This window comes from Panthera pardus, unplaced genomic scaffold (assembly GCF_024362965.1).
Source record: "Panthera pardus isolate Hobbes unplaced genomic scaffold, ASM2436296v1 HiC_scaffold_24, whole genome shotgun sequence".
Classification (NCBI taxonomy): domain Eukaryota; kingdom Metazoa; phylum Chordata; class Mammalia; order Carnivora; family Felidae; genus Panthera; species Panthera pardus.
Genome location: NW_026526810.1, coordinates 80,271,895 through 80,294,580, shown reverse-complemented (window position 1 = coordinate 80,294,580; position 22,686 = coordinate 80,271,895). Strand labels below are relative to the sequence as shown.

The 22,686-nt window shown below is 39.2% G+C and overlaps 1 protein-coding gene across 3 annotated transcripts in view; it reads left to right on the top strand.

Moving 5' to 3' along the window:
- The window catches only part of SEC23A (SEC23 homolog A, COPII coat complex component), a 67,570-nt gene extending 59,473 nt beyond the window's left edge, over window positions 1–8,097 (top strand). For all 3 annotated transcript variants that reach the window (XM_053889368.1, XM_053889367.1, XM_019426099.2), the window contains one exon: window positions 7,378–8,097. In XM_053889368.1, the coding sequence (XP_053745343.1) occupies window positions 7,378–7,467 (90 nt within the window). In that variant the 3' untranslated portion in view covers window positions 7,468–8,097. The remainder of the gene's footprint in view (window positions 1–7,377) is intronic.
- The last annotated feature ends 14,589 nt before the right edge of the window (window positions 8,098–22,686 follow it).

Below are 22,686 nucleotides of genomic sequence, written 5' to 3'. Positions count from 1 at the left end.
AACAGCTTATAGATATTTAAGATCCTCAAAAGCAGACCATGTGATCACAAGCACGATATGGAGTTTCAGCATTGGTAAGGAGGCAGGACATTTATTTCTGCAAAAGCAAATGGTATGAAGGGTGATGACAGAGAAGGACATTGAGGAGAGAAAGCTCACATTGGGTAATTGCCTATTTCTTTTCAGTAATGGTGAATTATTTGCTAAGAGTGAGAAATGCTAGGGGTAAAGGACTAGAAAATAGAAAAGATGTTAAAACAGCTATAAGGAGGGGCGCCTGGGTGTCTCAGTCGGTTAAGCATCAGACTTTGGCTCAGGTCATAATCTCGCGGTCCGTGAGTTCGAGCCCCGTGTCGGGTTCTGTGCTGACAGCTCAGAGCCTGGAGCCAGTTTCAGATTCTGTGTCTCCCTCTCTCTCTGACCCTCCCCCGTTCATGCTCTGTCTCTCTCTGTCTCAAAAAAAATAAATAAACGTTTAAAAAAAACAAACAAACAGCTATACGGAATATAAGAAAGCAACAGCAGGTAAATAACCTTTTACAGCAGTGAGGGGCCACTTTATTTACTATTAATTTCTGTAGCTTGCTTCCATTATGTTCTTTAGCCATGCTTTATAGTTCAGGCATTGCATCAAAGATGATAGACTTTGGGGGGTGATTTATCACTTCAGATAAGAAAGATGGACACATTAAAGGGAGTGCAATAATTTAGAGCAATGTTAAATGACTATGAAGTTCAGGCTGGGTAGAAAATAAATGAAGCAGTGATTAGGATGAAGATGCCTTCCGTTTGAATATAGAGGTGCCTCAATATTTTGCCCTCATTTTTCTGCATACAATTCTCTTCTTCTGGGCAATTGCATACATCCTGTGTCTTCAGCTTTCATCTGAGGCTAACTTACAAACCTCTCCCTTTGGTTTGGCCTCACATTGAGCTATAGACTGTTACACATCGCTTGAGTTTCCTTAGACATTTCATAAGCTGTGTGTGCCAACTTGAACTTCTCTTTCATACCATCTTGTTCTGCCTGACTTTCTCATTTTTACAGAGGGCCCCACCATATCTCATTTCCCAAGGCTTGGAACTGTAGTCATTTGCATTTTATTTTCTCCCTTCTGTCTCTAACTATTCACAAATGGTTGGATCTATTTCCCTTATCTGTTCCCTCCTTTCCCGGTCACTAACTGAGGTCAAGCGCTGTTACTACTCACATAGACTGTCAGTGCTTCAGCCCTTTTCTTTCCATTTTGGCACTGGCCAGAGTAGTCTCTGTAATGCAGTTCTTGGTCAGAGTACTTCCTAGAAATCTTTAATCTTAAAGAACCCCTTATGGAATTACATATAAACTCTTTATAAGACCTTCTTTTGAGGGTCACTTATGGCATAATCCAAATAAGTTTTCCCACTTTTAGCTACTGTTTAGTCTTATTCCACTTTGAATATACTAAGCATGTTACCCTCTGTGTGACTTGTCCCTATCACCACTTGTACACATGGTACCCGTCCATCAAGGCTGAGTTCAAAGTTCACTTACTCCTTGAAACTTTTTCTGTCATTGCATGACTTGATTTGTATACTATCTCTGCCCCTTCATTCCTTATTTTCATCCATTAAAAAAAAATTTTTTTTAACATTTATTCATTTTTGAGAGTGAGAGAGACAGAGCATGAGCGGGGGAGGGGCAGAGAGAGAGGGAGACACAGAATCAGAAGCAGGCTTCAGGCTCCAAGCTGTCGGCACAGGGCCCAACGCAGGGCTCGGACTCATGGACTGCGAGATCATGACCTGAGCCGAAGTCAGACACTCAACTGACTGAGCCACCCAGGTGACCCCTCATCCATTTCTGATGGGCCTTATCCCTCCCGTTAGATTATAAGTTACTTGGGAGTAATAGCTATGTCCTTTTAATTTTTGACTTTCCACAGTACTTAAACGTAGCATGTATTGAGTATTACAGATCTGGGCAGGAGAGCAGAGATTAGAGTATGGGAGCTTTGTGGAGGTGTTCAGGAGTTAAGGAGCATTTATGATATAGATAAATAAGTTGAATCCATGGTCTAAAAGTTCTGAAAGGTAAGGTTTTTATAGTGAGGACAGGAGCTCACTCTGGGAAGATGTAGAAAGAGTATATAGCACATGAGAGTAAAAGATGTATGCCCATATAATGGATATACATATAAATCATCAGTATCACTCTCTACCCCATTCCACTTGCTGTAGAACAAAAAGCCAACTATGACGTGGAATTTTGGAATACAGAATGCACCATAAGTCAGCCTTTCCATTATACTTTAGTTATCTGAGTACTGGTTTTAGTTCTGGATCTCACAACTTAAGAGAAACTTGTTTAGGGAAAAAAGTTGCAAGAAAACAGGAAAGTAGCACCAGTTAATAAAGTTCATGGAAATGGTGATTAATCGTCAATATGGAGAAGGGGAGGTTGAAGGATACTTTAAAATAGTATTTGTCGGGTCCCCGTCCCCTATCAAATGCTCTGAGGGGCCAGGTGACTAACAGATGAGTGAAGCTGGATGAATATAAGAAAATCTGATACTCTCATTGTGAAGAGGCAATACCTGGGGTCAGAGGGCTTATGGGAAGGATACAGAAATCCTTTTCCAAAGGGGGTAACTGTTCCTCCCCTCCAGCTGATTGTTGCCATTCACATAATTTAGTTAACAAAATGTTGTGAGCCCACATTAATGCAGACCAAATAAAATATATCTTTGTAGCTTAATTTCTGCATTAAAAAATATAGTTTAGGGGCACCTGGGTGGCTCAGTCAGTTAAGCATCCAACTTCAGCTCAGGTCATGATCTCACAGTTCATGGGTTTGAGCCCTGCGTCTCGCTCTGTGCTGACAGCTCAAAGTCTGGAGCCTGCTTCGGATTCTGTGTCTCCCTCTCTCTCTGCCCCTCCCCTGCTCACGCTCTGTCTCCCTCTCTCAAAAATAAACAAACCTTAAAAAAAATTTTTTTTTAATGTAGTTTAGATCATGTAAATAATAACTTGCTTCTTGCTTTTCTGGGTTTAAATTACAACATGGGGGCACATGGTTGACTCGGTAGAGCATGTGACTCTCGACCTCGGGGTCATGAGTTCAAGCCCCACATTGGGCATGGAGCCTACTTAAAAAAAAATTACAACATGGAGATGTAGTTGGTAGACTTATAAAGAACTTTTGAGCCATTAAACATGGAGAAACATCATTCTGGGCTGGTAGTTGAAACCTCTATAAGTTTTCAAAGTCTTCTCTTTGCCTTTTCTTCCTTGTGTATTACAGAGTTTAATACGTGCTTGATATGCACGGTAAGACTTGGTAAATATTAGTTTTTCTTGTTATCAATGGGGAAAGAAATTAAGTCTCTCCCTAAAGATATTTTAAATAGGAAAGAAAATCTGTTTTAAACTTTGAAGTTTAATTATTATAGCCTGGAAGCAAAGGCATAAATGAGAGCCCTAAGGTCTTTCTTGACCTACGATTTTTGTAAATTGTGCTAATATTTTTATAGATATCATAACTAATAAATTGAATCTATGCTGTTTTAGTTACTGTGCTAAGATTTTTATGCAGTCCTATTTAATCATCAAAACACTCTTATGAGGTGAGTACTATTAACTGTATTTTTCAGAAGAGGAAATTGAGGCTTATATAGCTTAAGTAACTTATCCAGGATCACATAGGCAAATTATGGCAGGTCTGGATTTGACTCTAGGCCTTTATGACTGGAGAATCTGAATTTTTAATCATTAAATTAAATTGATGATTGCTATTTAGGAAGTTAACTTAGTAGCCAGGCATTTTACTAAAAATTATACAATCTTACACTTTAGTTTTCTTTTTGTCAGAAATCGAGTCCCCAGTGAGTTTTATCTATGGATGGCCTGAAGAGGGCACCACAGCAACACTGTTTCCCCATTGCTTGTAGTGCTTCATATACTAAATGATATAAAGTTTAGATCTTTCTGCCTGAACCTGGATATATTTTAAGGAGGAAAAAGGTGCAGTTGAAAAATTAAGATCAATCAGCTGCAAGTTTTTGATAAGTTTGAGGTGACCGTTACTATTTATAATTTCAAATAAGATCTCTACAGTATATAAATTAGAAAATTGATATATATTTTGCCTTGACCAGGAGAAATAGATCTGAGATTGGGTGAATTGAGGTGGAAAATGTGTAAATTGAAGAAAAATCAGGAATAGTTGCAGAAAGAAAAAATCCAAGAGCTACCAGGTTATTACTAGTCTAAGTCATATTTTTGAGACCTTTGCTTCTCTGTGTTAACTGTGAATGTTGAATAAGGAAAGATATTTCAGTGTTATAAAATAATAGGTTTTTCAGAAAAGGTAATAATGATAATAGTTGAAACATGTATTCCTGTTGTGTGTGTCAGGTATTCTGTTTCTTTACACAGTTGAATTTATTTAATCATTATAACAACCATGTGAAATAGGTCCTGTTATTATCCTTATTTTAAAGATGAGGAAACTAAGACACAGAGGGGTTAAGTAACTTCCTCAAAGTCATACAGGCAGTAAGTGGCTGAGCAAGGAACTGAGCCCATGCAGTCTGGCTCCAAACTCCAAGCTGTTAATCCCAGTGCTATTGTCTCCCTTCCTTAACAAGTTTTTAAAATTCTTATAATTAGCTCATGAAAATACGTAATAAAATGGACTTTTCTTTATTCAGCAGAAGTTATGGCAGGTCTGTGGCTATGCCAGACTAGAATTTACAAGAGCTATAAATTTCCATCTTACAGTTGATCCTTACTTGCTGATCTCTGAAAATTACCTAACTACTTTGTTTTAGATTTTTTATATTTACTTACAAATGAGAACTTGAGTATTAGGTGAAAAAAATCTAGAAAACCTTTTTAAAAAAATTATTTATTTATTTATTTTGAGAGAGAGAAAGAAAGAGTAAGTGGGGGAGGGGCAGAAAGCGAGAATCCCAAGCAAAAATCCTGGGGTTCAATCCCAGGAACTGTGAGATCATGACTTGGGCCGAAATCAAGAGTCAGATAGATTCTCAACTGACTGAGCCACCCAAGCACCCCTAGAAAACCTTTTTCATTATTAGTGGATTGGATTACCAGGGTCATTCTGTCAACACAGTTTTTATTAAAATAAAGGATAGGAATTTTCCCTAACTCTTGTTACTTAGAACCCACAGAGATCAATTAAAGTGACTTGAATGAAAAGTTATAAGAATAGTTTATTTTAAAAATGCTGTGTGGATGCCTGGGTGGCTCAGTCAGTTAAGTGTCTGACTTTGGATCTGGTCATGATCTCACAGTTCATGAGTTTGAGCCTTACATTAGGCTCTCTGCTGTCAGCACAGAGCCTGCTTCAGATTCTCTGTCCCCTTCTCGGTCTGCCCCTCCCCCACTTGTTCTCTCTTTCCCTCTCTCTCAAAAAAATAAAAATGTAAAAATAAATAAAAATACTGTAAATATTCTTCCTTCCAACTGGCATTTCTGTTAAAATATGTGCAGTTTTTTTTTTTTTAAGTCGGGGGGAGAGGGTCAGAGAGAAAGGGAGAGAGAATTTCAAGCAGACTCCATGCTCAGTGCAGAGCCCAACGTGGGGCTTGATCCCGGGATTCTGGGATCATGACCTGAGCCAAAATCAAGAGTCAGATGCTCAACTGACTGAGCCACCCAGGTGTCCCCAAATATGTGCAATATTATTTTCCTTATTTTTCTTTTTTTTTATTTGAGAGAGAGCTTGTGAGCAGGGGCGAGGGGCAGAGGGAGAGGGAGAACAAGAGAACCTCAAGTAGGCTCCATGTTCAGCACAGAGCCTGACATGGGGCTCTATCCCATGACCCTGGAATTATGACCTGAGCTGAAAGCAAGAGTGGATACTCAACCAGCTGAGCCACCCTGGTGCCCTGAAACATGTGCAATTTTATTTTTTTATTTTTATTTTAGAGAGAAAGCGAGGGAGCACAAGCAGGAGAGAGGGGGAAAGAGAGAAGAGAGGGAGGGGACAGAGAGAGGGAGGGGGGGAGAGAGAGAGAGAGAGGGAGAGAGAATCTTAAAAAGGCTCCATGCTGAGTGTGGAGTCCAGTGCAGGGCTCTATCCCATGACCTTGGCCAAAATCAAGAATCAGAAGCCCAAAATCAAGAGTCAGAAGCTCAACTGACTAAGCCACCCAGGTGCCTCTCAAGTGTATTTTAGTAGGCAGCAATAATCTCACCAAGAGAGATTTATTCCTTAGTAGTGATAAAAGCGGCAATACAGTCAAGACAAATGAGCACTTACTTTAGTACTATAAAGATTAAGTTGGGTCTGGAGCTATTCTGATTCTGCGGTGCAAATCTGATGCTGACCACTTACTGGTAATGCAGATTCTGCAAGTGAAAGGACATGGTTCAGAACAAGACTGCCCCCAACTTCAGATGCCAGCTGCAGGTGGGATCCCAGGTTCCCTGTACTTCTGACCAACTAGCTACAGATCTGTGTGTGTGTGTGTGTGTGTGTGTGTGTGTGCGCGCGCGCATGCGTGTGTATGTGTGTGTGTGTGGTTGTAGGGGGTAGCTTCCCCACAAGCCCCCCCTCAGGTTTGATAATTCCCTAGAACAACTCACAGAACTCAGGAGAGCACTGTTACTTATGATCACAGTTTTATATTAAAGATTACAAATAAGGATTAGCAAAGAGACCCACAGAGTGAGGTCTGGAAGGGTTCTAGATAGAGCTTTTGTGCTCTTTCTCTGTAGAATCAGGATGTGTCACCCTCCTAGCATTGATAAATTTGTTAAACAGGAAGCTCCACTGTGCTTTGGTATCCAGAGTTAACTTGTTTGTTTCTTTACTACCAGCCAGGATTGATTGAATCTCCAGCTCCCTTCCTTTTTTCCCTCCCTTCACCTCACTTCCCTTCCCTAAAGGTCAGGCTGTCTTAAATCCCCCCACCCCACCCTCTAATCATATTGATCTTTCTGGTGATTGGCCCTCACCCTGAGTTATCTCAAAGCATAAACTCAAGTGTGATCTGAGGGCTTATGAATAACAAAGACACTATGTTAGGAAATTCCAAGGAATTTCCCTCTTAGGAACCTGGGACTAAGTAAGGCCAGTCAGATTCTGTATTATACAACTGGAGCGTAGGCATTATTCTGCTTACAGTGATTTTCTTGTGATTTATTTATTTATTTACTTATTTACATTTAAAAAAATGTTTATTCCTTTATTTTTGAGAGAGAGAGAGAAAGAGAGAGAGTAGAGAGTATGAGCACACATGTGCACAAGCCGGGGAGGGGCAGAGAGAGAGAGGGAGACGGGATCCAAAGCAGGCTCTGTGCTGTCAGCACACTCTATGTTAAAACTGCTATGTTTTAATCATAGCAAATATCCTTCTTTTCTTCCAGGAGTCTGGAGCACCTATTCTCACAGATGATGTTAGTTTACAAGTGTTTATGGATCACTTGAAGAAACTTGCTGTGTCAAGTGCTGCTTGAAGTGCTAAACATATTAAGGACACTTAAGATGAAATAATACTTCAATTTCCTTTTTCAGTTTATCTGTGGAAACCAATACAGGTATCTCTCTAGACTCTTTGTATTAGTATGGTTTGAGACATGTGGGAAAATGTTCACATTTGTAGAATAAGCTGGAATATAAGAGCAATAAGAACAAATTTATTTTGCTTGCCACAGTATTATGGCTGGTTTTAGAAATCTGAGGTCTTTATAACTTAATTATGTTAAAGAGTTGAAATAGAGTTGGCCTTGCACTACAGAGACATAACTCATTTGTATATTGCAGAAAAATTGCAGACAAAAAAGTGGCACTGAATGTCCTTGCTGACTTTTTGAAAACTTGTTTCTTGATTTTAACCAAGTAAGCAAAATCATTGACAGTAATGATAAATGTGAACATTTTTGCCTATTCATTGAAATATATCTGTGATTTTCGAGCACTTATGTATACACCTTTTTCTGTACTTATTCTGTTAAGGCAGATTTATTTTTATGATGATTTGTTTAGGGATTATTTGACTTTATATATGGTAATTTTCATGAAGATAATTTAATGTTTTTGGTCATTTGGAAAAATAGTTTAGAGATGGAAAGTTTTTTGGGGTAACAATCCCATTTTGGGGTAACAATCCCACAACTGACAAATGTGAAATTCCCATAAAGTACCCAACCTATGTAATGAGACGTGATAAGTTTTTTAAAAAGGGAGATAGAAATTAAACCATTTTGTCAGAATGCGTTTTAGGAAGGCTTTGCAGTAAAATAACTGTCATCACTACTAAACCAAATTTGGTTTTTACTGCATGGTTATGTTGTTTCCCCTTGTTTTTCTGAGGTAAATTTTATATTATATCCTTCAGTATTTTAACACTATTTTGGGAGTTTACATATTATTTCTTATTTCTGCTTCCATATTGTGAAATGTATTAAGTTCTTACTCAAACAGTATTATATAATATTTTGTTGAATTATATCATGTGGTGATGCTCAGTTTTATTTTGATTTATTCATTAGTATAATTCACTTTTACCTTTTAAAGTTTACTTGTAGCAAATGTTTACATTGCTAAAGCCAGATATGTTTGACAATGAAATTTATATCAAGTACTGCAAATAAAAGGTGGTGCTATGATAAATGCTTGGAAGGACAGTTTGATGATTGTACTTGCATGAACACAATCGTATGATAAAACAGAAACTTAAAAAAAAAGTTTATATGTTGTATTCAATTAAATAAATTGCTCTGTTCCATTTTATTTGAGTTGAACTGTGCTAGGCCTAAATACCAATAAAATATACTTTTTCTGTGTTTTCCTGCTTATTTCAAAGTCTAATAAAGCCTGAGAAGCCTAATGTAAAATTAGAGCAATTATAAAATCTGCTATGAGTAGATTAAAAAGTATTCATTTTTTAAGAATAGCAGCTTTATTGGGGTATAATTCACACACCCACACAATTCACCCATTTAAAGCGTACAGCTCAGTGGTTCTTAGAATATTCAGAGTTGTGTAATCATCGACCACAGTTATTTTAAATGTTTTTATGTATTTTTGAGGAAGAGAGGAAGAGCACAAACAGGGGAGGGGCAGAGAAAGAGGGAGATGGGGGTGTGAAGCAGACTCTGCAGTGACAGCAGAGAGCCTGATGTGGGAGTCAAACTCACAAGCTGTGAGATCATGACCTGAGCCTAAGACAGATGCTTAACCAACAGAACCACTCAGGTATCACAACCACCATCAGTTTTAGAGTATTTTCATCCTCCCCAAAGTAGTTGTTTTGGCTATAAGGAAATTGTGTTTTGGAGTTAAACACACTTTTGAAAGCCCCTGTGATGATGATACGTTTATTTGTGTGGCCCCTTAACTTAAGCTCTTTAAGAATGCATTGTTACTCTCGAATGATAGAAGTCAGTACTTACCCTTTACTTCTAACTCAATTACACAAGCTGAAGCACCTTTGTATTGAAGGGATAAAGAGGAGCAAATGTATCATGCCCTTTTAACTTGACATTTAAAAGAAATAACCTGGGATCTGTTTGTGTCTAATTTAGATATTACTAAATTATTAGCTATTTAATTTGATTGTTGAAGAACGAAATGTTTAACCCTTTTAATGAAATTTAGAGTGAATAAAGAGCATTTGTGAACTCAGCAGCAGCACTGAGAAGCTCCAGTAGGTCCAGAACTATTTTGTATTCACTGTTGAGCCTACTGCCCCCTAGTGGCCTTACCTCTAAAAACAACTTTAGGGGCACCTGGGTGGCTCAGTTGGTTAGGTGACCGACTTTGGCTCAGGTCATGATCTTGCAGTTTGTGAGTTCGAGCCCCGCATCGGGCTCTGTGCCGACAGCTCAGAGCCTGGAGCCTGCTTCAGATTCTGTGTCTCCCCCTCTCTCTACCCCTCCCCTGATCACGCTCTGTGTCTGTTTCCCAGTAATAAATAAACATTAAAAAAATTAAAAAACAACTTTAGACCTCATCTGTGTAGTTTTATTTTGTTGTAACAACATAAATTTATTCTTTTGTTGGCTGATTCCAAAAGTGAGCTGACATTTTCTCTATCCAGTTCCCCACTTGATTGATAAACTTGCGTCTTATATTCCCTACCTCCAAAGACTGCATCTGAGAATGTGCTTGTCCAGGCCAGAAACCAATGAATCATTTTCCATTCTTACTCTCCACATCGTTAGTAACTATATTCACCAGTTCAGCCTCTCTAATAATCCCCCTAATCTATTTACTACGCTCCGTTTTACTGCTGTTCTACCTTCATCGTATCTTACGTGGTTGGGGCAGCAGCCCCCTAACCAGTCTACTTTCCCCAGTCTCCTCCATCCCGCTCTTCAATTCACTGAAATACAAATCTGATGATGTCATTCCCTTTGCCCTAATAATAAAATCCAAATACTTTGATCCAGTAACATTGCATACTACATATCAATTGGTTCCTAGATCTCCTTTAGAAAAATAGCACAAGGGTGCAGATGAAAAGATGTGCAGTATTGGAGAGAGGTCTCTAGTTCTACCTAAGCATTAGTCTTAGGTGTAGTGCTTGGGAATTATATAGTGACAAAAGCGAATGCATTTTTCATTAACTTACAAATTAAGTGCTGTGGCTTATTGCACTTGGTTTTATTTTAAATGAAAATAATTTTTCAGTTATTTTTCAAACACCAAGAAATTAGGATTATTTGCTTTCTAATGCTCATCTTTCCATTTTATTTTCATTTTCCATGTTTCCGATATACATGCATGCATACTGTTTATACTCCCACATGTTTGATTTGCATTCATTTTGAGCATTTTATCAAGTAATTCAGATGGTTTCTCTTGCTTGCTTTTTAATAGTTTATGTAGTGAAATTAAAACACTTCATCCTTTCTTTAATAGAAAAACAAAAGCTGATCTAGATTTAATGTATTATTATCTGATGAATATAATAATCAGTATACAATACTAGATATGGAATAATGAAGTTACATTACTAAAGAAATTCAGATTTTTTTTCTTTCCCATCTAGGGATTATACCGACATAAAGTCCAATAATTTGGGTTGAGGATGTGATACTGGGAAGTTGGGGGTTTTTTCCCTCCTAAGGAAACATTAAAAAAAAAAACAAACCCCAAAATATTAAAATGTCTCAAGCATTTGGAAGATGGATGGAGATGTCAGTTTTAGGCTTAATCAACATAAAATTAGCTATGTATTTTTAAAAGTTAAGGATAACACAGATCAAACCAATGAAACTTTCAAACCAGATCATGTAGTTTCCAAACCAGTGGAAGAAAAAAAGCAATAAAAGCAATCTGATCATGGGGCACCTGGGTGGCTCAGTCAGTTGATTAAGTGTCCAACTCTTGGTTTCGGCTCAGGTCATGATCTAACAGTTTGTGGGTTCGAGCTCCATGTCAGGCTCTGTGCGGACAGCTCAGGGCCTGGAGCCTGCTTCAGATTCTCTGTCTCCCTCTCTCTGCCCCTCCCCTGCTTGTGCGCTCTCTCTGTCAAGAATAAATAAACATTTAAAAAAATTAAAGCAATGTGGTAAAAAAAAAAAAAAAAAGGCAAGAAAAATGAAGGTAGCAACGGGAAAGCATGGTAAAAGACAAAGGAAAAAATACTGGATTAATACTTTTTAGTGTATTTTATTAAAATTGAAAAACATTTAATGGGTTTTCACTGTAATGAGCAAAATCATGTACTATTTGAAGAACACTTTTTATTAATTTCAAGTTTTTTTTTCATTTGAAGTAACAGATATAAATAGCAAAACTTTCTAAGTAAATTTGATATTTTCACAAATTTCATAAATTCCTAAATTCTTAAAACTTTCTTCGGGATTGATGCTAGCGACTTTCAAAAAGCTTCTTGGTAAAACAATTTCCACTATAGTATATAAATTAGAAAATTGAAGATAAATTCCTATTACATTTGGTAAAACCCTCAAGTTTTTCTTCTTTCACAAAAATGAGAGCAAGTGGCTGAGTGATGTTGCACATTGACATTTGATCCTTTGGTTTTGAAGAAATGTCCAGTTAGTTATAGATCAAGGCATTTGAATATTGCTTACTTCTTTTGACCATGTAGGACAAACATATGTTACTTTCATGGTGTTCTTTGAAATTTGATTCTTCAGTATAAATGTTTATTTTCTTATATTTTGTTACTGCATATTTAATTGTCTTCTCTACAGTTTCTGTGTGCTGATCTAAAGCTTAGTGTTTGTTTGTTTTTTTAATTTTTATTTATTTTTGAGGGAGAGAGAGAGAGAGAACAAGCAGGGGAGGGGCAGAGAGAGAGAGAGAGGGGACAGAGGATTCAAAGCAGGCTCTGTGCTGACAACAGAGAGCCCGATGTGGGGCTCAAACTCATGAACCATGAGATCATGACCTAAGTAGAAGTCAGGCACTTAATCCAACTGAGCCACCCAGGCACCCCTAAAACTTAGCATTTTACTGTAAATTGTGTAAGCCTGGTTTAGACTGCAACTGTTTTGAGTTTTGATTAATGTCATCTAAAACTTTACACCAAGAAAAATTTCTAAATTGTTCCACTGATGTAATGATTTATTTTATTAAAACATTTTTTTCATGTTTATTTATTTATTTTGAGAGAGAGTGGGGTGAAGGGCAAAGAGGGAGACAGAATTGCAAGCAGGCTCCATGTTGTCAGCACAGAGCCCAATGCAGGTCTTGAACCCATGAACCGTGAGATCATGACCTGAGCAGAAATCAAGAGTCACATGCTTAAGTGACTGAGCCACCCAGGCACCCCAAGAAGCATAATTGTTTAGTTGCTTAATGACCAAGCCATCTAAAATTTTTCCTCTCATGAATTTCAGGGAAGATTAGATGTTATAATCATACATTTACTACCCAGGAATGTAGAAGTAGTTTCAAACTTGAGAAATTGTGGATTTTTGGAGTTCAAAGCTCCACTGAAGTCACGAATTATCCAATTCAAGAATTCCCTGTCAAAGCCCCAGATTGTTGGTCATCTGACCTCTGTAAAGTACTTTCAGTGACAAGTAAAACATGATAGCTGTAAATTGCTGAATCCTGCAAATGACTTAACACGTTTAAAGATAATGTTAGTGAATTGGGAACGAATAACATGTCACATACCAAAATAAACCTTGACCAGAATTTGATGGAGAATATTTAAATCTGTTTTATACAACACATTCTGAGGAACTGTGATCATTGACCTACAAAGCCATCCGGCATTCTCTGATATTGTCATTAAAAGAGAGCAGGGCGGCCTATAATGCAGGAGGTGTTTGCCAATTTAGAAAAACGGCTTCCAAGCAGGACATCGTGCACCCACTTTCTAACAGAGCACTGTGTGTTTTCCAGCTGCAATAACCAGAGTATTTAAGTAAAGAAACGTGCATTGCAGAGCCAAGTGGTGTGAATCTGTTTTCCATAGGAAATGTGGCTTGCTCTCCTGGGGAAAATGCTGTTTTCTGCCCTGGGTCTAGATAATGCTCAGCTGCCTTAACAGGGCAGAGCAGTCCCAGAATGATCCTTCTGTATATGTTTAACCTATTCTGGGAACTGCACTGTTTGTTTTGACAAAGTAGGGAGATCCATAGAATCAACAATTTTTGTAGAGGTTAGAGATTTTTTTAAGAATAACAAATTTGGAGATTGCTTTTGAGTTACAGTAAGGATGTCATTTTGAACTGCGGTAAGTATACTGATAAAAGAACCTCTAGAAATGAAGGATTACATTTCACTTTATTTAGTGCATTAGAGCAGATAGTTCCTGTCTTCAAGGCAATTTAAAAATAACTTAATCTGCAAAGGTTTAAACATTAATCTTCATAAAATCCTTGTGAGATGCTGATAGGTCAAATACTTTGCATGTTTGAAAACATCTGTGAAGAAGTAAAATTCAACAGAGATGTATCCTACAGCAGTACTTCCCAAACTTGAACATGCATAGGAATCACCTACAGATAATCAAAATGCAGATTTTGAAGTAGGTCTGAAACTGAGTCTGAGGTTTGGCACTTTTAACAAGTTCCCAGGTGATACCAGTGTTGCTTTCTGGACCACAATATAAATAGCAAGTTCTGCTAAAAGCAACATTTTCAGCATGTTTTGGGACTTCCACACAAAGAAGTCCAACAGTCAGTTGGAAATGTGCATTCTGGAATCAGGAGACTCAGGTTTTGGAACCATAAGCATAGAGTTTGATAGCTGAAGCTATGAAATTAGATGAAGTTCTTTTATTAATTATTTACTAAGTGCTAACAAGGTATGTAGGGAGCACAGTCAGGCAGTCTTCCTCTGTTGAGCATGGATTATGCCATCATGTATGGTCTCTTGGAACGTTTAATTCTAAAATTCTATTTTTAATGAGAACATTAAGCCAACTGATTTATCAAATATATCTTTTTCAGCAAGGAAGTATTTCTATTAGAAAAGCTATCAAGTTACTGAAATATTAATGGTAGTACAATATCATGTGACCAAAGAGAATGTTTTCATTGAATCCCGGGTTTTGATAATACCCAGAAATAGGTTCTGTATTTTAACAGGGGTTTTGAGAAAATAAGATCCTAAGTAATAATCTGTGAAATGGCTTAATTAACAATTGCCTTTAATCATTTTAAGGATGATATGTTCCATTTTTTAGGACCATGAGAGAGATTGCTAAGACATGTTATGAAGTGTTCTTAATTAGGTATGTTTATTATGCATGAGGGTAGACATGGATCTTGCCAAAGTTAGAAAAATAAATTTGATAGTCTGAGCAGACTTTAGACCAACAGACTACAGTTTTGTGTATGTTCTTGTCTTCTCATCTTCTCATCTATTTACAGTGAACCTTTTCGATTATGTTTACTTATTGAACGTCATACACACATTTGACATGGCTTGTTGTAAATGACTCTAATGATTAGTTTCCATTTGGAGTCTAAAGTCCAGCATGGTTTCAGGGAACTAATGTTTTGTTATTGCAGGTTCTCTGGCAGGAACACTCAGCACCCACTCATAGCACTGTGCGTACTCAGCCTATACCGGTGACAGCTACATCTGCTTCTCCACCTGCACCTTACAGTTTTATTTATTTATTTATTTATTTTTAAATTTTTTTAAATGTTTTTTATTCATTTTTGAGACAGAGAGACACAGAGCGTGAGCAGGGGAGGGGCAGAGAGAGAGGGAGACACAGAATCTGAAGCAGGTTCTAGGCTCTGGGCTGTCAGCACAGAGCCCAACACGGGGCTCGAACTCACAAACTGCGAGATCATGACCTGAGCCGAAGTCAGACATTCAACCGACTGAGCCACCCAGGTGCCCCTATAGTTTTAAGTTAATAGCATTTGTTCTCTGTAGAACTTAAGAATCTGACTGTATCTAATGAAGGAGACTAACTGGATTGAAAAAACTCTCCACATTTCTGCAAGGCCTTCCATAAAATCATATTTCTGTGGAGTGATGTGGGGATTTCTTTTGATTAAATAGATTATGAAGCTGTGATTGTCAGAGATACATTTAAATTTGTCCAGAGAATACTTTTATTTATTAAGAATATAATCACAAAATGTGTTTAATAATGATGTAGCTATGATATATGTTATATATATATGGCTCAGTTTCTGTCATAGTTAAAACCCACTTATAACTTAAAACCTAAGGTTACCACTACAGAGGAAGAAAACCAAATCTTTTACATAGTGTATGAGACATGTCAGTCACCATGCCTGCTACACCCAAGATGTCCTGCCTCTTACAGCCCTCTGCTGAGTTAAGCAGCCAACCTCAGTCTCTTTCCTAAGCAAAGGGATGGGATCAAATTTTCTAAAGACACTCCTAAAAGTTGAATAGAAAAATCCAGAGAACAGTAGCCATTCTGTAATGAGAGGAAAAATGATAGAAAAGAAACAAAATGTGGTGGAACATTAAGGTTAAGATCCATGAAGTCCAGCTGGGGAATGGTTCCTAGATTGCCTTAAATCTTGCAGAATTGCTATTTCTGGAATCTTTTCATCCTGATTCCCAAATGTGCCCTTACAACAAATCCCCATTATGTGAGAAGAATTAAACTTATTGGTGAAACGAAGATCACAGTGACCATGATAAATTTACCTTTTGACCTGATATTGCAAAGAATAGGGATTTGGTATTCATGAAACTAATCAGAGGAACTGAGAGTGTGGCACATTTGGATACAGTCCCAGGAGTTGTAGTGTTTTATCTGCCCATCTGGTTTAGGGGTCTTTCTAACACTATCCAGCAGGATTACTAACTTACAGCTTTCTGAAGACAACAAAAGCCTTAATATCAATGAGTAACAGGAGTTATATATGATTCACTCCACATCTTTGTAACTAGTACATTGAATGAGTAGGATCATGAGCCATAATTATGAAAGCTACTGTAATTTGTGTCTGCCTGTCCCTTTAAACTTGTTCAGCGTGTGTAGTTTCCCACCCCTCAGCCACCTAGTGGAGACTGTAGCTGGCTGATCACTTTTAGGTTTCTCCCACCAAATAGACTTAAAGATCACTCTAAGTCATAGACGTAGTCCCATTTAACAATGGCTAGGTCCTGTGCTAGGTGGGAAGCATGCATCACCCCATTTATAGTTCTGCTTGATGGCCTGTCTTACAGCTCACTCTGGGATCTGCTATCTATGTTATCTGGACATCTTTGTCCAAGCCCTTTGTTACACACCCACAAGAAGAGTATGAATGGTATGCATAAAGAGAATCCCACTGTCAGTCTCTGGTTCTTCTCTCACAGATACTTTTTTTTTTTTTTTTTTTTTTTTTTTGAGGGCGAGAAAACGCACGAGCATGAGCGGGGGAGGGGCAGAAAGAAGGGGAGACACAGAATCTGGAGCAGGCTCCAGGCTCCAAGCTGTCAGCACAGAGCCTGCTGTGGGGCTCAAACCCATGAACTGTGAGATCATGACCTAAGCAGAAGTCGGACACTTAACCAACTAAGCCACCCAGATGCCCCTCTCACAGATACTTCTTAATCAGCATGTCTTGGGAATGGGTCTGTTTTCTGATACATTCTTGCCCAGATTTTTCTCCTGAGTCCCAACCTCTCGACTATTCCTCCACACTCTATTTCGTGATACACAGTTCTTACTGTTATTCCTAGTTACAGGATTTGCTTATAAACTGCTCAAAGTAAACCTTAACAGCTGAACCTTCATCAACCAATTCTTTTTTACATTTTTTAAAATGTTTATTTATTTTTGAGAGAGAAGAACAGCGTGTAAGTGTGGGAGGGGCAGAGAGAGAGGGAAACACAGAATCTGAAGCAGGCTCTAGGCTCAGAGCTGTCAGCAGAGAGCCCGATGCAGAACTCATGACCTGAGCTGAAGTTGGATGCTTAACTGACTGAGCCACCCAGGTTTCCATTCATCAGCCAATTCTAATGAAAGGTTATGCTTGCTTTTAAAATGCTGGACAAAGCCATCTGCCTGCTTTTCTTGTTAATGAGGAAGGTGACACGAGGCAGCAGCTCTCTGCACAATGTTGTGTGGTTATGGTCTTTTCTGCCTGCTGGGTCTACTCTACTGGGTGGGGATTCCTTGTGGGCTATAACCACAGGAAGTCCCTCCCTGCTTGGAGTCTGGATTAAAAATGGACACTTCTTTTCACAACTCAATGACACCATATGTAGCATAAATGTTTCTTGGAAGTTGTAGCTAAAAAGTAACTCAGAGATATTACCATTCAATCACTATATTATATGTAATAGTATGTAGGTTACATAAGCCCTCAGAGATTAGAGATAAAAATGATTTATACAGCAGTGCTTTGTGCTAAAAATATCAGTTGCTGATGATTCTAGAAAGTTATAGAACTAACCTACCAGTCAGATATCTGTAGGGAGGAAGGCATATTTAATATTTGCCTATCAATGAAAGATTTTTTATGTGTTAGAGGACTCATACAATAGAGTATAATTGTCATTTATTTCTGAATCCTGTGATTTCATAAAATTAATAAAGTTTTATTTCTAGCAAATTCTTTACTATTAAATTTTTAGAAGGATGTGAGACAAAACTTGTCAAGAGACAAAAATGATTCTGTGTTCTTTTTTTCTGTTGAGGAATGTGTCATTACATTTCTCTGTATCATTTTCACTTTCTATTATTTGTGGAATTGCTGAACTAGTTCTTGAATTCAGGGAACACTTTAATTCACTCTGATTTTTTATATTATTAAGCCTTCAGTGAACAAAGGAGAAAATCACTAAAGGAAGAAAATAAATAATAACATAATAAAAACAGCAAAGGGAAGCATTTCAGAGAAACATGTTAGAAAATGCTAAGGATAGGGGAGCCTGTGTGGCTTAGTTGGTTAAGTGTCCGACTTTGGCTCAGGTCAGGATCTCATGGTTTGTGGGTTCAAGGCTTGTGTTTGGCTCTGTGCTGACAGCTCAAAGCCTGGAGCCAACTTCAGATTCTGTGTCTCCCTCTGTCTCTGTCTGTCCTCTGCTTATGCTCTGTCTCTGTCTCTCAAAAATAAGTAAAAACTTTAAAAAATTAAAGAAAAAAAGAAAGTGCTAATAATAAATTTCAATCAAGGGGAATATTGCTTGGAGTCACTAACACTTTTTAACCTCAGGGGGGCAGTAGCTACTACATAACTGAAAACAAATCATGTTTAATATCTTCCTCCTGCACTTTAAATTCTGAACTTTTCTAGTTCTTTATGTGATTTTTTTTCCTATCAACACCCATGCTTTAGTGTTTGTTTTCTGAAAGCTAATACCTACTCCTGTCTGAAATAATTGGACCTCAAAAGTGAAAAATAGTTTGTTGAAAGTGTACAAAATTGGAGAGATGACTTTAGTTCCACATCATGCATGACAAGCTTTCATAATCGGAGTTCCCAGAAGAAAATTATAAATACATGACATGTTTTATTTGCTTTGTAAATCAATTCTTTTAAAAGCAGTGATTATGGACTCTATAACACAATAAGAGAGGCTGCATTGATATTGAGGTCACACATTATCCTAGTATCTCCAGATGTGACCATATTTTTGGCCTATAATTTCTTGTAGAATATTTAATATTTTGACCATATTTCCATTCTTGTCATAACCTAAATATAGATTTAAAGTATGATGATAGTCTTTTTCTTTTTTTTTTAATGTTTATTTATTTTTGAGACACAGACAGAGCACGAGTAGGGGAGGGGCAGAGAGAGGGAGACACAGAATCCGAAGCAGGCTCCAGACTCTGAGCTGTCAGCACAGAGCCTGACATGGGGTTCAAACTCACAAACCCTAAGATTGTAGAGGCCAGTCAGTCACGGAGAGTCGGGACATCGAGACTTTTCTTTCCAGGAAGCAGCTTTATTTGTGCCAGCACAGGCTCATCGGGCTAAGACCCCAAAAGGCTGAGCCCCAAGTGCAGTGGGGTGTTGTCTTTCATACAATTTTTACTCCTTTGTCTCCCAATCAGTCTGAATGGGCAGTCTATGTTACAGAGTCATGAGGAATGCCATGCATGCACACATAGCCAGGTTACCTTCCCTTGTCTTGAGGTTTTCACCACATTCCTTAGAGAGGGGCTCTATCACATTCCCCCCTTTGATGCTCAGATCCCCTATCTTGGGTTAAAGAGCATCATCTTAGTTCAGAGGTTTATATTTCCATAACATCACCACATGCGTGGCAGTTTTCTTTTTGACAATTACCTCAATAAGGCTGGAGACAGACCATATAACCAGGGGAGCTAGGCAAGGTAGGATTAAGCAAGGCCCCCAAATCAAGAGGATAATACCTGTGATGGTTTTGAATCCCCTGAGTGTTGAAAACCATCCTCCAAATACCTCCCCGGGGTTCCAACCTTTCCAGGTCTGGACTAGGACATGAGCAACCGTTCTCATTCCATCTGTGATCTCCTCTAAGACTTTTCCTTCATCATCTATCTGTAGGCAGCAGTTGCTCAGATTAAATTTTCCACAAACTCCTCCCTCAGAAGCAAGCAAGCAAAGGCCCAGCAATTTTGATAGATAGCATTGTGCATTTTCGTCTGATGCTTGGCTAGTAAGTTAAGAGCTCTGGCAGTTTCATCGGTTATAATTTCTGCAACTGCTTGCAGTCTGATTATGTGGTTTAGCGTGTAAATGGGAGTGCAGTAGCCCCAGGAGCAATCCTCTGCCCAGGTGGCAGGGACATAATATTGGATTATATGCTCGGGAGGCCATTCATCATCTTTCCAATCGCCAGTTTGTAGGGCACGTCATTTCCATTGAGTCTCCCTGTCCCCATACACTTGGACTCCCAATTGTTCCCCTCTGGCAAGTGGGAACAGGAAGAAAGATGGACGAATAGTTCTCAGCACACATGACCCTGACCTGAGGGACGTACTGTATGGGCTGTCCTTCCACATATCCAGTATAGTCCACCTGGGGCCCACCACTTGATGGCTGCATTGAAGTTGTCCCAAGCCTTTAGAGATCAGAGAAGCTAGACAAGGGGTGGGGATCTGGCTCAAGGAGATCTGGAGAGCCCCACCATTGGGTTTCCCAGGCAGTTGAGTTATAAAATCTTTGGCCTGGGCATGTTAAGCTTCCAACATAAATGGTGAACTTTCTTCCCCATTGGGCAAGGCAGTTTTCCCCAATAATTGGGGTTTTGAGGAGATAAGCCCTGGTAGTAGGACTGGGGTATTCTGTTCCCTTATATGGTTTGCAAGGATATAATTCTCTAGCCTTCCATGGCCATTGACCTCCCATGTTGGTTCCCCCGCATACATAGCAAGAAGAGATCTTCAGAATCTGGGCTATAGTCTCTGCTAGGGCTAGAAACAAGTTCCTTGCTGTGACTGAAATGGGAGGGGGCTACTTCTTATTTCTTCATAGAAGGAGTAGAAGCCTTGATGGGACATGGTTGGATGGGTGGTAATGACTCTCTTGAAATATAGCACAGTCCCTGGGTTTCTCCCTTGCCCATGAATCCAGATGCCAATTCGGGTGCCCCTTTGCCATTTTTAGTCTCCTGGGTTAATGATGGTAAAATGAACAGGATTACAGGCTTTTGATTGACAACCTGATGTAGTGGTCCCCTTCTTAAGGAGCACTGTTGTGCCTTCTTTTTCCCAAGTAGCCCATGAAACACAGCTTCAGCTGGGGCATAAAAACTCAGGTGTATAGGCATATAAACCGTTTTCCTCACACACGTATTTGTCATTGAGTGGGTATTCCCGCTCCCAATCTAAGCCTCTGCATGGTATATCAAGAGTCCTTGGGCTCTCTATGAAAAGTGCCCACTTTTTTCATATGACAGATGCCTCTGGGCCAATACCTATAACTGCACATACATCAAACAGTATTGATACCAGTCATTTGGGGTTACTAATTTGTATCTGACTGACCAAAGCCCACCCTCCCCCCACCTTAGGAGGATCGGACTTCCAACCAATCTTCGCTAGGGGAGTATTGTGGGTCAAAGCAAGTGTACTGACTCTCCTGTTGGCAGGTAGCATAGGTGGTCTTATTGTGTCTGCAGGTCTCCAGGACTTTTCCTTGGCATGACAAGTGCGTATGATATAGTAAGGTCCAGGTGACTCCCTGGCCTGACCTGGTTATGTGAATACATGCATCACAAGAAGAGGAATCTAGGTCTACAGAAGGGGTCCAGATTAGAAGCAACCAATACCAAATGAAGCATCCTATCTATAAAAGGAAGGTAAGTGCTAACAGAAACCTCTTAGAACACTCCCAGCTAGGTGGGGCGGCCTCTGCCAATCCTATGGTGGAAAGTAGAGCAAGAATCACAATAACAGTGAGACACAGGGGTGGTGGTGCATCACAGTAAGGAAACAGATATAGAAAACAAGGACAGTCTGTTTGTTTCACTGGACCGTCGATTCTTCAAGCTTCTGTGTGTAGATTAGTTAGCTTCTGCAGTCACTAAAGCAGGGCTGCAGTCTCCCAGAGCCTCTGCAGTTGCAGATTGCTTCTTCTGTGTGGTCAACTTGCATGGTGTTAATGGATGAGGAATGCACTCCCAGTTTTGAGATGCCAGCTTCACTCTGCTGTGGTGAATCCAGGGACCTACTTTGGCTACCTTTACTGCAGTAGGTGTGGACAAAATAATAGTGAACGGGCCTCTCCAGAAGGGTTTTAGGGGTTGGACATTCCACTCCTTCACCTATACAGCATCTACTGGTTAAAGGCGTGAGCAGCTGTGGTCAGACTCACAGGTAATCACTCCCTAACCCAATGGCGTAAGGTAGTTAGGGAGAGCCAAGGGCCTGCATCTGTTGCCTTAGGGTTAGATTGCCTATCTCATTTAGATCACCCCTTATACCCTTGATAATGGGGGGGGGGAGGGCATCCATAAAAGGTTTCATAAGGGGAGAACCCCCATCTACTTAGTGGGGCTACACCTGATTCTTAACAAGGTGATTGGCAACATCTGGTCCCAGTGTAGGTGGGTTTCCTGACATAGTTTACTTCATTGCAGCTTCAGGGTTTGGTTCGCTCGTTCCACCTTCCGGGAGCTCTGGGGTCAGTATGCCATGTGTAACTTCCAGGTGATCTTTAACCCCTTTGCCACCAGCCACACCACCTCAGCCTCGAATGCTGGCCCGTTATCTGATCCCATAGTGATAGGGATCCCAAACCGAGGAATGATTTCTTTTTCTTTTTAGTGTTTGTTTTATTTTTGAGAGAGAGAGACAAAGAGAAAAAGCACGAGTGTTGGAGGGG